This window comes from Pinus tabuliformis, chromosome 7 (genome assembly GCF_031772625.1).
Source record: "Pinus tabuliformis cultivar Carrire ecotype Pingquan chromosome 7, CPIR1, whole genome shotgun sequence".
NCBI classification, from domain to species: Eukaryota; Viridiplantae; Streptophyta; class Pinopsida; order Pinales; family Pinaceae; genus Pinus; species Pinus tabuliformis.
The window spans coordinates 1,948,464,333-1,948,480,389 of NC_142293.1; the positions used below are offsets into that span (position 1 = coordinate 1,948,464,333).

The 16,057-nt window shown below is 35.5% G+C and overlaps 1 protein-coding gene across 1 annotated transcript; it reads left to right on the forward strand.

Moving 5' to 3' along the window:
* Positions 1–5,919: 5,919 nt before the first annotated feature.
* LOC149256270 (putative aspartyl protease At4g16563) lies at positions 5,920–7,421 on the forward strand. Its single transcript, XM_089457401.1, has one exon. It carries the CDS (start codon positions 5,972–5,974, stop codon positions 7,250–7,252), a length of 1,281 nt encoding a protein of 426 aa, XP_089313527.1. The 5' UTR covers positions 5,920–5,971; the 3' UTR covers positions 7,253–7,421.
* The last annotated feature ends 8,636 nt before the right edge of the window (positions 7,422–16,057 follow it).

Below are 16,057 nucleotides of genomic sequence, written 5' to 3' on the forward strand. Positions count from 1 at the left end.
TGAAAATACTGTTTTCTATGCTTTCCTAGAATGCAAGCATCACATTGCTTAGTTTCCTAGGAATTGTAGGCAAACCAGCAACACCATTTTTCTTCAACAAACAGAGGTTGTCATAGCTCAAATGTCCAAATCTAGCATGCCATAATAAACTTGATGGGAGTGAACCTTCTTCATGATGAGAATTGTATGAGAAATGTTGTGCACGAGTAGAGGTACCTTGCAGCTTGAGAAGCCTTTCTTCTTCTATTCCCCTCATGACAAGTGAGTGGTCAGATGCTTTTCTCACCTCAATCCCGCCATCAAACATATGCATGGAGTGACCTTGTTGGTTGATGTGGACCAAGGGTAGCAATTTTCTCTTTAGTTGTGGGAGATATAGAACATGATGCAGAAGGAAGTCTAGAAGACCAGGCAATTTAAGCCTGATTGTACCAAGCCCTGATGGCTTGATTTTTGATTGGTCTGCAAAGTATACTGCTCCATCAAAATTGTCAGTGAATTCTTCAAAAAAATCTTTTCTATGGTTCATGTGGCAAGTTGCTCCTGAATCAAGCAACCAATCATTTTTCCAAGAAGCAAGTGAAGCATTAAATAAGTCTTCATTTACTCCGATATTACATTGTGCCATAACATAATGAGTGGATTCAAGTGCTTTACCTTTGTCTGTGTCATTAGTTTTACCTTTGGGTTGATTTCTTTGTTGCTAAATTTTTTCTCAAGGTAACTTGCATGTAGAGGCATCATGTGATCCATTTCTTTTGCAGTGTATGCAGTGCAAATTTGAATTTTATCCTTGAGAGTTTCTGCCCCCCTACCTCTGAAATATCGTCCTCTTCCTCTGGAAGAATCTTGGGAAAGATTCTTTTCTTTATGAGCAAGGCACACAACCTCTTTAGAAGATTTAGGGGTTGTATTCTTTCCAAAAACTTTCTCTCTTTCAGCAAATTTTTTCAAAAGAGAGTCAAAGGTAATATCTTTGAGATTTCCATTTTCTTGCAATGATTCAAGATAATTGTAGTAAGTAGGATAAAGTGCCTTGAGAAAAGCGATAAGAGGAATATCCAATTCAACCTTAGTGGCTTTGATATCATGCATTATAGATTTTACTTCGGATGCAAGAGAAAGAGGATCATTATTTTGTAATTCAAGAGTGAAGAGTTTAATCATGATTGAATGCATACTGTAAAAAAAAAAAAAAAAAAAAACTTTTGCTGGAAAAATGTGCTTCAAAATAATACAGCGTTATTCTTCCTTCTTGATTACGGAAGAAATTGATTTAATATACAAAGAGAAAAACTAAATTCTATCCATATAGAATATCACCATTTTTTTTCTTGCATTACAATATGGTTGCAATTCAAGAGAAAATAAAAGATAAACAATATCAACTAGTCAATATCAACTTGCATGAAAGCTCAAATCCTATGCTTTACACCTTGACTGCATACTTTTTCATCGAAAAATACATCTCTTTCTTTTTCTGTCTCCCAGTCTTCAATTCTTCTAGGGAAGCAAATCGTTTTCAAACTAGCTTGCCAAAGAGCAAAAGTAATGTATGCCTGGAGCAGAACTAATGTGTGCCTCAGAGTAGAACTGCGTGCCTTGGAGAAAAACTAATGCATGCCTTGGAGCAGAACTAATGTGTGCCTGGAGCAGACTATAAATTCTATCCATATAGAATATCAATGGAACGCTGGTCATTAGCGTTTGTGTGGAGACTAAGACAACGTTGTATGGTGTATTCAACAATGTAAGGAACCTAGAACCTAGAGAACTAAGGTTTGAATGATAGACATAGCATGAATATACAGTTTCAGTCATGCGTGCCAAAGCTCCAGGAGATATAACTTCCTCTTTTTCCGTGCGATAGTAAAAAAGAACTCAGGTAAGTATCTTATAGAACCTCCAAGCAAGAGATAATTGAAACATCAATTTGGTAAGTAGAAGAATGTTTGTACAAGTATGGAAGATGAAGGGTTTCACCCGTTTGGTAATCTTTCACCCAAAGTGATGGGAGCACAACCTCCTTCTCTCGAGCAGGCAAAGAACGAATATGATTACCCAAACCTAACCATCTTTTGGTGAGCGTTATGTAAAAAACAAAGTCGGAATGGAGCAGCGTAAAAAACAAAGTCAATCAACGGAGTAGAGAATAATACCATGTCAGAGAATAATGGTAAATAGTAGATGGAGCAGGTTTGGTAATGGAGTGTTGTTATACCAGCGTTGTGAGAGAAACATAAGCTCAAGCATTACTGAGATTATCAGGTACAGGGCAGACCCTGATTATCACGCAGAGGGCAGACCCAGATTTATGAAAAATGGAAGAAGGAAGTTACAATGGTAGTTAGAAGCCAAAAATGGCATTGGCTCTGATACCATGTTAGACTAGGCAGTAACTCCACAAAAACAACTTATTCATATTCATTCAGGTTGGTATTTATTATATACATGAGGGAGGGACTGTTCAATTCATCTCCCAGTGACTATTCATATTTCTTATTATTTATTTACATCAGTTACACTTATTCACCCAATCGTGATGATTAGGTGTGAACAGATTCCAAAGTTTGTCTATTAACATTATTGAAAATTGATGTCTTACCCTTTAATTGGATTGTATTCATTTTAAATTACATGGTTCATAACATATAATTTCAGAGCATGATCACAAGGTTTTATTGTTTCAATCAAGTCATCTTGGCATTTTCACTATAACTTTTTTTGAGAAGATTTAGAAAACAAAATTTTTAGGAGATTGAGGTTAAATAGTGAGGTATACATCATAGAAAATTTGCATTGGGGTTTGATATAAATTCATACCCATAAGCTATGGAATCTAGGGTTTATGTCTAATCCTAAAAATAGTTTCCAATGAGTCATCTATGTGCGATTTCTTTGGTGTTTCTTATGTATTAAGAAATCCTCTTGTAGTCTTATTAGTGGTTTAATGGTGAATTATGAAGTCTATATTTGTTCGTTACTCAAAAATTTCATTCTCCATTTATATTGACAAATGAAAATAACTTCGAATCAATATTATTTTGATGTACTATATGATGAGAGATCAATGAATATCATTTACCAACCATAAAATTATTCAAGTTGAGTTTCTTATTTTACCAATCAATTTGGTGAATTTCAAGGCATACATTCCAATGGTTTTCTGGTCCATTACCATACACATATTACCATGCAAAACTTGAATTTCTTTCTAGTAACACTATGTTATCCAAGTTCCTTATATAGATTTGATACATGTCACACTTATCTTGGGACACTACCCTCATCCCCTTTGGGGTTGTAGGAGTTGAAGACTAAATGTATGAAAGTTGTTGGGCATGAGTATGCATGACTATGAGAGAACTCAGTGGTAATTCATGCCACCAAATGAAATATTAAACTATTTCTTAATTACTCTTCTCATTGTTTGGTATTTTGTGTTTTTATGCATCCATGGGTGTATTATGGTTCAAAGCATTGGAATTTAGTAGAATTAGTTACTTTCCCATGTCATATAAATCTATTTTATATTAGTTAAGTAATCGACATGTTTTATGCATTTATGTAATGTAAATCCTTTATATGTTTTATTTAATAATTCATATCTAAACATATATTTAATTGATGATGTCCAAAATTAATTTGACTACAATTGTAATTTGGAAGTGACTCCTTAACCTAATGAATGAATGGCAATTCAATCATGTACATAAGTGGAATCACAATGTCAATCTTGAGATTAATTGTATGATAAGGAAAGGTTGCTCATTAGGTTGAATATATTTGTATCCAAACATTTTATACTAGAGCCATTCAAATATAATCACTCCAAAGAGTTAAATATCATCATTAAAATATTTCTCTTAAATATGAAAAAGAAAATATTGGCCAATGATTAATTTTTTGTCCATATCCTCCATTTCCCTTTTGTGTACTCGAAGAACTAGAGTTGGAAGTTTGAGGTAGCTTGCATTGCAACTAATTGTGCACTTTTTAAGCATCAAGCACTCTTGCAGAGAGGGGTTGGTTTAGGGGCAAAAATTGTGCCTTTGGAAGAATTTTCCATCTTGTATATAAAACCAACAAGCCGGCTAAAAGTTTCAAGATTAAAAATAGTCCCTAACAAGAAATTAACACAACGTGGCCTAAAATAGGGATGTAGAAAAGAACACCACCCACAAAAGAAACAAGGAAAAATCACACCCCACAATTTTGGTTTGAGGAAGAGAGGAAAGAGGGTCCATAGTTATAATGGATGTTAAGGTTTTAAAGGTAGGGTGATGGTTTAAACTTTTACCCAATTCTAGAATATATTTCACTAGTAACTCATCCCATGGCCATAAAGAGGAGAATATAACCATCCTAACCAAGGAATACCTTGGACTTAGGGAAGGAAAAATAAGAGTAAATGCTACCAATAGATGGGATAGTTAAGGAAGGAAAACTAGGAGTAAATGCTAAATTCTACCTAAGGAGAACAAGTAAACCACCATTAAAAGAAAAAAAAAATGAAAATTTTTCTTCCAAAAAAACATCCATGACACCTAATAATTTATAATAATTAATTGAACCAGTACTCCATGCATAAATAACATGATACCAAAATGAATCCCATACTATAAAAGCATGAAAAAAATTAGTAACTAAGAGATCTAGAATTAGCCTCTTCTTGTGCGAATCAAACAAAAATTACATAATTTAAAAGAAGGTTGAAACTGCAATCCTTACTAACTATGCACGTTTTCAATATTAGCATCTGCTATAAAATGTTTGTAATCAATGTTCCATGATTGAAAGCCCAAACATTACTCCACTTTCATTCATAAAACCTCCATCGAGAATTCCATTCCAACCATCAAATCTTTATTACTTTCTTAATAAGAATCACCCTACGTTAAAAGGAATGGTTAGTGGTGTTTATATTAAAGATGCTCTATTCCTAATTATTAATTTGTTATAGGGAGAATCAAATACAAAACTACAATATTAATAGAAGAAGTAATAATTTTATTATTTTATTTTCAAAATAAAAATAAAGATGATGTTTAACTATTTTAGATTCATTTTTTTTCAAGTTTTTGTGATAATCTATTGAATAAAATTTGGGTGAGACTATTATAATTTAATTTTATTTTCAAAATAAAAATAAAAATGAAGTTTAAATTCATAATCATTAAAAACTTTTAAAACAATGAATCTATACGTATTGAATAATTCAAAACTGATAGTCTAATAATTTCTGATAAGATTTTAGATAAAACCCATAAAATATATAGGGAAGCTAAAGAAATCCAAAATTTTAGTCTACACAAAAAATATTTAAAATAGATTTTGATTAGCTAAGAGCTAATTATTCCCCAATGTAATAACACGCTCAAAACATTCAGCCAGACAGAAATCCTACTCTATGAAATCATTGATAGATTATTCCAAATAGTATACTTTTTTTTTCTGGGATAAATCAATAAAGACCTATAATGATAGTCCCCGATAATCTCATCAAATGAACCACACTGCAAGTTGGATAAGAACAATAAATCACCCTACATTCAGGGATAGGGACTATCAATGATAATCCCCACTAATCTCCTCAAATGGCCCACACTGCAGGTGGGATAAGAATGATAAATCAACCTCAACCTACTTGGTGAATGGATGGTTGGATGGTGGAATACAATTCCTACCTTGTTGTCTCACTAATCTCCTCCAATGGCCCACACTGCACATGGCTGGATGGCGGGATAGTGGAAGACAATTCCTACTTTGTTGCGGACTGACATCAGAATTACATTAGATCACTGTTTAACCTCTCATCAGGTTAATTAGTACGACGCTATTACGCACTTGATCTCAGCATTTGCCCTCTAATCAACTCACAATAATTAGACGTTTCCTATTAATATCCACACTTACAATGCCCACGCGAATCCCATTCTTTCCCGATTAGCATTCCCTGAGAATTGGCACCATGGTGGCCGCCAACTTGAAGCTGATGTTCCTGGTTATCCTCCCACTGCAACTCTGTGCAACATTGTCTCAACAGAAGGAGCATGAAATTGATGGAGTGTCCATGAGCCTCCAAATGAAGATGAGGATGAAGAGCGGGTCTACAAAAAAGGTCACTGTGAAGGAGCCTCTCTACTATCCCAGCGACTCCATAGAGTATTACATCAAATTGTCGGTGGGTACTCCTCCACAGGATCTATTGCTCGTCATGGACACGGGCAGTGATGTTGTATGGGCACCCTGCAACACAAATTATACATGTAACAACTGCCGTGGATACAGAACGCCTTTTCTTCCCACCAAGTCATCATCTGCAGTTCCTGTGAAGTGCGCAGATCCGAAGTGCAAAGAGCTGTGCGAGAATGGAGGTTGCGTCGAAAGCTTCCAGAACTGCTCGCGGATTTGTCCACATTTTAGGCTTATCTATGGCACTGGAAATGCTACGGGGAGACTACTGACTGAGACCTTGATTTTGCCACTGGAAGACGGAGGAAGAAGAGAGAAAATAAAGCAGTTCGCTATAGGATGTTCAGGGGTTTCGAACCAGGCTGCTGGTATTGCAGGATTTGGCAGAGGAGGACTGTCTATGCCTTCCCAGCTTGCTCCTCTTATTGGCGATAAATTTGCGTATTGCCTTGACTATGTAAACAACAGCAGCAAGATAGTGCTGGGTAACAAGGCGGTTCCCAGGGATATCCCTTTGACTTACACTCCCCTTCTCATCAACTCAGTTAACCCTTATTTTTATTATGTTGGCCTCGAAGCGGTGAGTATTGGTGGAAAGCGCTTGACGCTGCCCTCCAATTTATCGACATTTGACAGCCAAGGCAATGGTGGAACCATAATAGATTCTGGCACTTCTTTCTCTTCCTTCGCTGATTCAATTTATAAGCAGATTGTAGATGTATTTGCTTCTCAAATTCGATATCGAAGATCTCCTATAGATGAAGCTGATACTGGCTTCGGATTGTGTTACAATGTGTCTGGCGTAGAGAATATTCGGTTGCCTAAATTTGCATTTCATTTCAACGGTGGCTCACAGATGGTACTGCCTGAAGAGAATGGTTTCATTTATGTTAGTTCTGATGATGTATTCTGCTTGGCAATGCAGAATGGTGGCATTGCCGTTAATGGACCTGCCGTTATCATAGGAAACTTTCAGCAGAACAATTTCTATATATTGTATGATAGAGAGAAGAATCGTTTGGGCTTCACTCAGCGGGCCTGCAAAACATTTGGCTGAGCCATTGATGGAGCGCTCTGTGTGATTTCCATTTGAACCATATGTTTTTCATGCTCTATGGAACTGCTGGGCTAAGCATCCTGTATGCACTTCAAAAACTAAATAAATGCCCGCATCCTGTATGTACTTTACAAACTAAATAAATATTACTGTTGGATATTTGTGGATATCATTTGTGTCACTCATATATATATAAGTAATTATATTATATTTTATTTAGTCCGACTCTAGGTTACTTTGGTTGGATTGAAAATCGATTTTCATACCAATAAAATTCTGTAAATGGGATAGCGTTAGATAGCCTGAATGTTCTGGATAATTTTTATTTCCGCCAGTCGCTATTGTCAATTTTTTCTTATAAGATTTGAACCAATTACATGTGGATTATCAAGGAATTATGTTAGATATTTCAATTGTCTTTAGAGCGTTACATGGTCTCAAAGGATGAGGGGTGGGGTTACGCTCTTTCACTAAGAAACTTATGATATTATACGCTAGACTAGGTTTCTAACGGTTTTAATAAAGTATTTGCTTATTAAAGTATTTGCTTAAAAAAAATGATATCTAAAATGTGGGCCAGCTCTCATCTCGAACTCCAGGGAGTTGATATTATATTATTATATTATTTTATTTATCAGAAATTTAAAGAATTATATTGTAAAAAAAAATCAAATCAAAGTAATTTTAAAAGAAATAAAATAGCAAAATGAAAATAAAAATTATAAAAAATATACCAGTTCAAATAATTGAAATAATAGAGTAAAAATAAAATATGGTTATATTGTATAATGATGATAATTATCATTGCTTATTGGTTAAAAAAAATGATATCTAAAATGTGGGCCAGCTCTGATCCGGAAAAAGAGAGTTGATATTATATTATTATATTATTTTATTTTTTATGATATTAGAGAAATTTTAAAAATCATATTGTAAAAAAAAAAAAATCAAATCAAAGTAATTTTAAAAGAAATAAAATAGGAAAATGAAAATATAAAATATAAAAAAGCTACCAATTCAAATAACTGAAATAATAGAGTAAAAATAAAATATAGTTATATTGTATAATGATGATGATTAACATTTTCTTAGCCCATTATGGTTTATCATACTATTGAGAAGATAAAATATTACTTGAAATTCTTTACCCTTTTTTTTTATGTTCAAAAAGAATTAGAGGAAGCATTCCAGAAGCACAAGGTTTAGTGACTTAAAAGCTCAAGAAAATTGATAGAGTAAGATATATTTTGAAAGTTAGATCTAATCCATATATAAGATCTACAATTTAAGAGAAAGTGATTTTCACCTTCAATCCTCTTAATGCTACAAAAATAACAATTTGTTTCATCTTATCTCGCCTACAAGTATTTATCTATGCACTCATACCATGCCATAGGAGTTTGCCTGAGGCACCTGCATACATGGGTCTCTTTGTTTTGTGCCACAAATCCCTCTGGTTGTTCTATGTATACCTCTTCCAACTCACCATTTAGGAATGCCATCTTGACATCCATCTGATGGAACTGCCATCCTATATGTGTTGCTAATAAGATCACATCTCATATAGAAGTACACATGGCCATAGGAGCAAAACTATCTTCATCGTCTCTTCCCTCCTTATGAGAGAACCCCTTGGCCATGATCCTTGCCTTGTAATTTTTTATGTTGCCATCTACACCATGCTTAATATTGAATATCCAACGTGATCCAACCACTACCCTGTCTGTGAGTCTAGGTACAACCTCCCAAATGTCATTTTTCATGAAGGAGGTATACTCCTCAAGCATCACATTTCGTCACACTTACTATTTCTCAACCTCCTCATAGCTGGAAGGCTCACTATCAACCAACTCACTAACTAATACCATGTAGGCAATGTACCTCTTTGGTTCTCTCTGTTATGTACTGCTCATCGTAGGAGCTCCTACAAACTACTGAGCATCCCTAAGCCTCCGTTGAACCTCATGATTCCTCTTGCCATTTGTAGACGATGGAATATCTACCTCTATATCCTCCTGATGCATCTCCCTGATATTCTGCATTCAATGCTCCATACTCTGTGATGTCTGAGGAACATCTACACTTGAGCTTGTGCCTATATTTGTATGGATTTCAGAATCCGAGGCAGAGGTGTTCTCAAGTTCCACTACGAAAGGCCTAGGAATCCCTTGGTTGGTTTCTGCGAGATACACAGTAAATCCTGACGGAGATTTCTCGATTTAGGGCCTAATGATCTGGGTTTAGATTTCGGTAAATCCTGAGAGAGAAAGAGATGGAAAATTCCACAGGGATAGTGATGGATTCCAAATGGCATTCTAAGTTCTGTTCGGTTGTGATCAGAGCACCGGTTTTGGTGTGGTCAGAGTTTCACTAGGGTGTAGGTGGTTTAACCTCTCGAATCCCTTGGTTGTTCTATAAGATCCCACATTCATGCTTGGAATATGGTATGGGGGTGAATAGCTGAAAGAGGGATTTGGTTCAGCCATGTCTATGATTGGGTGGTACGTGGAAGTCCCAAACCGAGTTGGATTTTCCTATGATTAATAGAAGCTAAGTTCTCTTACTTTTTCGTTGATTTATATGTGGGTTTAATGGTTGTCTTATGTGTGATATTTACATGGTTTTATGCTGGCTATAAGCACGGTTAAATGAATGGTTCATGTCATGGTTATTTCATGTATTTACTTTTAGTTGTTAAATGGATGGATGTAAGAATGAATTGATGATGTAGTAGTTCAATACAGAAGAATGTGATCCTTTTGGTTATGTTTCATAGTTTTTTTCAGTCATTTATGCCCTGTATTGAGACCTGTAGGTTACATTGATCCCAATTATTTGATAGAATGTTAGTCCCAGTTGGGGATGCTTAGGCCTATTCCTGAGGTTGATTTTTATTGATCAACATTGTTATCATGTATTTAATGAATCTGAAGGTTGTAGCAAGATCTGGGTAGAGTTTGGGATTCTGGGCTAGAAACGTGGCTTAAATCCAAGGGTCATTGCAAAAAATTGGAAAATTTGGTCCACGTCACTAGCAGGCAGGTCTATGAAAGCGACATCAGGTTGCTAGTCACTCCCTTGCCCATAACATGAGAGTGAATATGGCCTAAGAGATCTAATGCAACAATGGGACTTAGGGATAGGATATCTGAGTGGATGAATTCTCTCCTGATGGTTTTGCCGATGACATTGGATGAATGTGAATGATGTTACATTGATTGCACTTCCTTAAGGCCAAATAGGAGGTCGAATCTGATCATAGTAGCCTCTCGTCTCATGTTTACCCCGTTTGTCATGGTTACTTTGGATAGACCTGGGAGGGGGTGTTACAAATTCGTATCAGAGTATGGTTCACCCCTCAGATTGAATGGGTAGTTTGTGTTGCTCATGCACACATGTCAGTTGCATGTGTGTCTCTTACACTTGTGTTCCATGTTCTTATTGCATTGTGTCATGTTGACCATGGTTGTAATAAGGTTATCATGAGGAACTTGATGTGTTTTTGTGGAATGTAACATCATAAGTATATGATTGGTTACTTGATTATATTCAGCTTATACGAAACTTGATTATATGCAGCTTGATTACATCCTTGTATGTTGGGTTGCACTCTTGATTGTTTGATTACATGTATCAGCCTTGTAGGTTGGTTACAAGAATTGATTACTTATGCTTGACTACATGTCGTTATCTATATGTGTAGTTTATTAGGCATTTCTTATGCATGTTTATGGTTACATGTGGAAATATGCATAATGGAATAATGGTTGTTGTCATACACAAGGTCATAACATGCATTGTTGATATGGCCTTGCATTGATGACTAGACCCTACCTAGAATGATGTTTTTGTGTTGATGTATTTATTCAATACACGTCTATATGGTATTCTGATTATGTTGTATATGTATCACACTAATTTGATGATGTTGTTGACAAGATATCTGATGGGCCTCTAAATTATACATAAATTAAGGCCCATGTGACCATCCTTCAACAAATTAAACCCCTCTTTCTGCATTAGATAGTGTATTTTTTACATTAATATGTTGATTAGGAAGGTTTATGGATAATTTTATCTTTGTGCCTAATATTATTTGTTTTTGTGGAATATTGTGAGAATATTGGGTAGATTATGGATATTTGGAGGAGGTGATAATCTAGGGACTTGCTCCCTACTATAGGATGATGTATATTAAATAATAAATCAACAAGATATTCTAGAATTATAACATAGATTGTGGAGATCCAATGATTGACAAAATATATGAATGTGTTCTCTGTCATTTAATGCAGAGTCCTAGTATTGGGAACCAGATCCACTAATTAAGTCGTTTTGGTGGGGAAAGCTTCATCCTTTCATGGGAAATGATTCCTAATATTTTTTTATAATTCCAAGTCTAATTTCCCTTCAGGGGTCAATTTTTATTATTCTTCTTGCGGAGAGAACTCATATTTTTGCAGCTCCACTTTCATTTTCTATAGGGCTGTAATTGTATTGATGGAAATAATGAATATTGATGACATGTTAAGCTTCTAAATCTTGGTCTGCTTCATAGGACCTTGAGTTTCCTTGGGCTTGGCCATCCCAAGAGCCTCAGAGCCCTTTTGTATCATTTACCTTTCTTCCTTTCACTTCTTATTCACATGCATCTCTTGTTCTTGTTTTTTTCTATTTCTACATTTAGTATTAATGATTTCTTGTTGTAGGATTGGGTTAAATGGTTGAAATAGGTTATTTTGTAGGATCATAAGCATATTTTCATCATTGGAACAACTTTGGGAGGTCATAGTAATCATTGAGATAATTAGATTAGTTTTCTTATTCCCAAATCTAGATTTGTTGAAGTCCCTTGTGGAAAATAACAATAAATTTCTGCTATTTTTTAGAGCATGCTAAAAAACTTAAATTGAGTTGATTCCAATTGAATTAGATCAAAAAAAAATTCTAGTTAATAAAAAAAATTACCCTATTGCATTTGCACTTGATTAGGTTAGGCATTTGATATATTTACTAGCTCACTAGTTCTCAAATTTCTAGATTTTGGACTAGTAATTTTCTGCTATTTTTTAGCATGGGTTAACAAAGGTATTTTTGAGTGATTCCACTTGGAATGGAGACCTAATACATCCTAGTCAATAAAAAAATATTTCCCATCCAGTTTGGATTCGATTTTCTTTATCATTTGATGAATTACAGTTCCTTGTAGTAAATCTATTATTTCCTATAGTACTCTTCTAGTCTGTATATACTTTCCTAGATTTGCTCAAAAAATAAATTTTTTGGTCCCTTAGGATTGAATAATGACCTCTAGGCCCTAAATAAATGGTTTAGGAAGATTAAACACCAATTATGACATGCCTTTTTACAATGTAGATTAGGCATATTTATTTGAATTCATGCTCTTAGGATTTCAATTACAATTTGTTGTTCTTGCTTAGGATTAATTTCTTTTGCAAAGTAAAATTCCCATTTATGAAATTAGTTTAGGATTTGATTTCATTACATGCACTCCATTACATCATGATAGCAAAGGAAGGACACATTATATGTTTAACATATAGTGACGATAACACTTAATTTTGTACGAACCCCGGGTTGATAATTAAACTTGGTAACATTGGGAGTTGCAACATTATTGTTGCAATACCAAGGCTCCTCAATTTTTGGCATCATTCCAGGGTTGGTGTCAAAGTATGAATTTCTTCTTACCTAGTTGATTCATTTCGTTTTACTTTCTGAAAAAAAAAATATTTGCATCATGCATATTTCTTTTCAAAAACATAAGTGCATTGCATTAGTATTTTCATTTAATCATAAAAACAAAAAAATTGTCTCCAACACCAAACCACCCCCCATATGATCACATGGTGAAGTAAGAGTGTTATAGCTCCAAATCTCACTCTTATGGTTTGTGATGCTGTACTCATGGCCTAGGGCAACCCCTCCTTCCATACCTGGTCCTAAAATTTAAAAAAACAGTGTTTTATCCCTTATACGCGACATTTCCCTGAGTTAAATGCATGTATACGCGGGTATGTGTATAGCCAACCCGCGTGTATGTATTAAAACACTTAAAAAATATAAAACTCCTCATTTTTGGGCGGAGATCGCGGGTTTTACCTGTTGATCACCTGTTAGTGCCCATGGCCCAATTGTTCCCAACCAAATCTTAACTAAAAAACTACTTTGGAGATGGTATAAAAAGACCTCAAAGGGAAGGCCTAAGGGAGGAGAGAATAGAGAGAAAGGTTATTATGCTGAGATTTTTCCCTTGACCAGGTCTGAAGTCCCTTGTGCCTTCTGCACTCCCCCCATTTTGTACAGGAAACCTTTGTTTCCTTGTGTGTTAATGTTCATCCACCATTTATAACATCATGGAGAGAGTCATGGAAGGAGTTTTGTTAGAGGCCTGAGGCTGGAACGGATCCGGAAGGAAGCTTTGCTTGGAGCCCGCTGAAGGTGATTCAGGTGAACATATTCCTTTTTATGTACTTTATTTGTCTATAATAAAATAAACACATGTCTTGGTTCCCGAAATGAATCTTCTTTATGTTAATGATAGTCATGTTTAGAATTCATATCTAAATGGTTGTTTGGATTTCATAACTAACTATCTTTCTTTATAACATGAAGATGGTTTCTTTATAAGTTTTGTCCATGTACTGCTGCGTTCTTTGAATTGGATGTTTTGCAGGACAAAAGAGAAGAAGGGAACTCCAAGAAGGGTTTGGACCTTAAAGGCCTTCTCAAACGTAGGACCAAAGGTATGTACCCTTATCATAGAATTTGCTTACTATAGCATAATGGCTGTATGAATGTATGTTTCTTTGAATAGATAACTTTCAGTCTGCTAGGGTTTCAACCCAAAAAGCCCTAGGGGAGTAATTCCCTCTATCAGAATTGGCGACTCCGCTGGGGACAACACTCCTGTTGTTCCTAGTTTGGGTATTTTTCAAGCCAATCAGGGCTCAGTTGCCTTGTCTGCTTGCTGTTACTGTCTGGTCTGTTCTTGAACTTTAAGCTTTGCTTGTTTCTTCAATTTCTTTTTTTATTTTTCTTGAATCTTTTCATAAACGTTGTTTTTATTAGATACAGAAGCGTATATACGCTTGTTTCTTTGAGTGAACCCGCGTATACGCAGGTTTCCTCAAACACAGTAGTGTATACACGCAATCTGTACTTAAGTACAGTCGCGTATATATTGCAATTTTCGAGATTTATAAATCTTTTTAGTCTTTGAAGGCTTGTCTGGTGGTTTGAGTCAGTCTGAAGTAGTCATTTTCCAGTATCAGTTATTTGTTTTACAGCAAGCATCTCGTTCTGCATTCTCTCTGATTATAAGGAGTATTGGTCTTATATTTTGTTGATTGCAAGCATCATCGTTTTTGGCTAAAGCACGCAAGATTTCTTGCTAGAAATCTTGGCTGCTCTATTTCATCAGGGTAGGCAGATTGAATTCAATCTTTGTGTTAATCTTGCTTTTGGTGACTTTTTGTTTGCTTGACAAAACCGCTTTTTGTGACCATCCACTTCTTTGTTTCATGAAAGTTGTTGATTGACACTTTCTTGGAATTTGTCTTTTTGATCTTTTGGTTTTCATTGCCAGAGTTTTCATTGATGCTTTTGATTGTTAAAGGTGATTTCAAGCACATTTATTTTTGTTGAGTTTTCATCCATTGAGTGGTGTTGATTCGCAAAAGTGTTTAATTGCCTATTCTTCGATCACAAGTTTCAGTGTTGTTGAGAGAATTTTTGAAAAGACTTTTTTTCTTGTTGCTTTGAAGAAAATCTTTTGAAAATCCTAGTTTTGCTTTCTTGAACTTGCTTTTCATTTGGTTTCCTTTTTAGTGAAGTGAAAGTGCTTTATGTTTGTCTTAGAACTTGTTTTTAGTGTTTAGACAAAATGAATGGTAACATCTCATATTCCATCTAGGCATTGTAAGTGGCAAGATAAAGATTGATAAGCAAGCAACTTTCATTTTTGGTTTTTAGAGTAGTTTTAGATCTTGCATCCACATATAGTTGTCACATTAGGATAGATTTGCATCCCCTTTTAGGCACATATAGCTTTGTTAACTTTTGTGAGTGTGAAGTGTGAATTAACGAAAAGAAAAGAAAAATTTGTTTTATTAGAAGTACCTCTGAACCCTATAGAAATTGCTCTTCATCGAAAAACAAAAAAGTGCATGTGCATGTAGTTAAGTTTTTATTAATTTCTTTTGCATTAAAAAACACCACTAGTTTCACTTCCATTACCTTATGACTTAAAGAATAGCCTAATAAAATAAAGCGCTAACTAAAATTCACTAGAACTTTTTGTTTTAGTCGGTTACACCAACAAGATTAGGATTTTAGGGCCTTGGATTAGGCGAGTGGAGAGTTAACTCTTCAAGGCCATATAAACGTCAAACGTAAGAGTCTGAATAACGAGAGAAAATCCAATAGTGTTAGGAAGACCAGGAAAGCTCCGGATCTGGGAGTTAAGCACGAGGGTCTGTGAAGACAGGGAAGAGAGATACCCCCTCTCCTACTTGTCCGAACTTACCTCACGACTGTTCCGCCTGGCTTCTGCGACGAGTTGGTATCCATAGTTGCTACTCCTAGGGAACTACACAGGTGGCTGCTGAGGGGAATCCCGTGGCACCTAAGGTTGACGTTGCATCACTCTCGACAGTACTACTGGAGGGCACCCTTGCGAAGCTTGGGGGCTTGCACCGGCGCAGGATGTTGTTAGGAGGTCAGCGTAACTTCCTCTGATACCTTCGCTGATAGGACTGGGCCCTCACCATCCCAGACTATCTT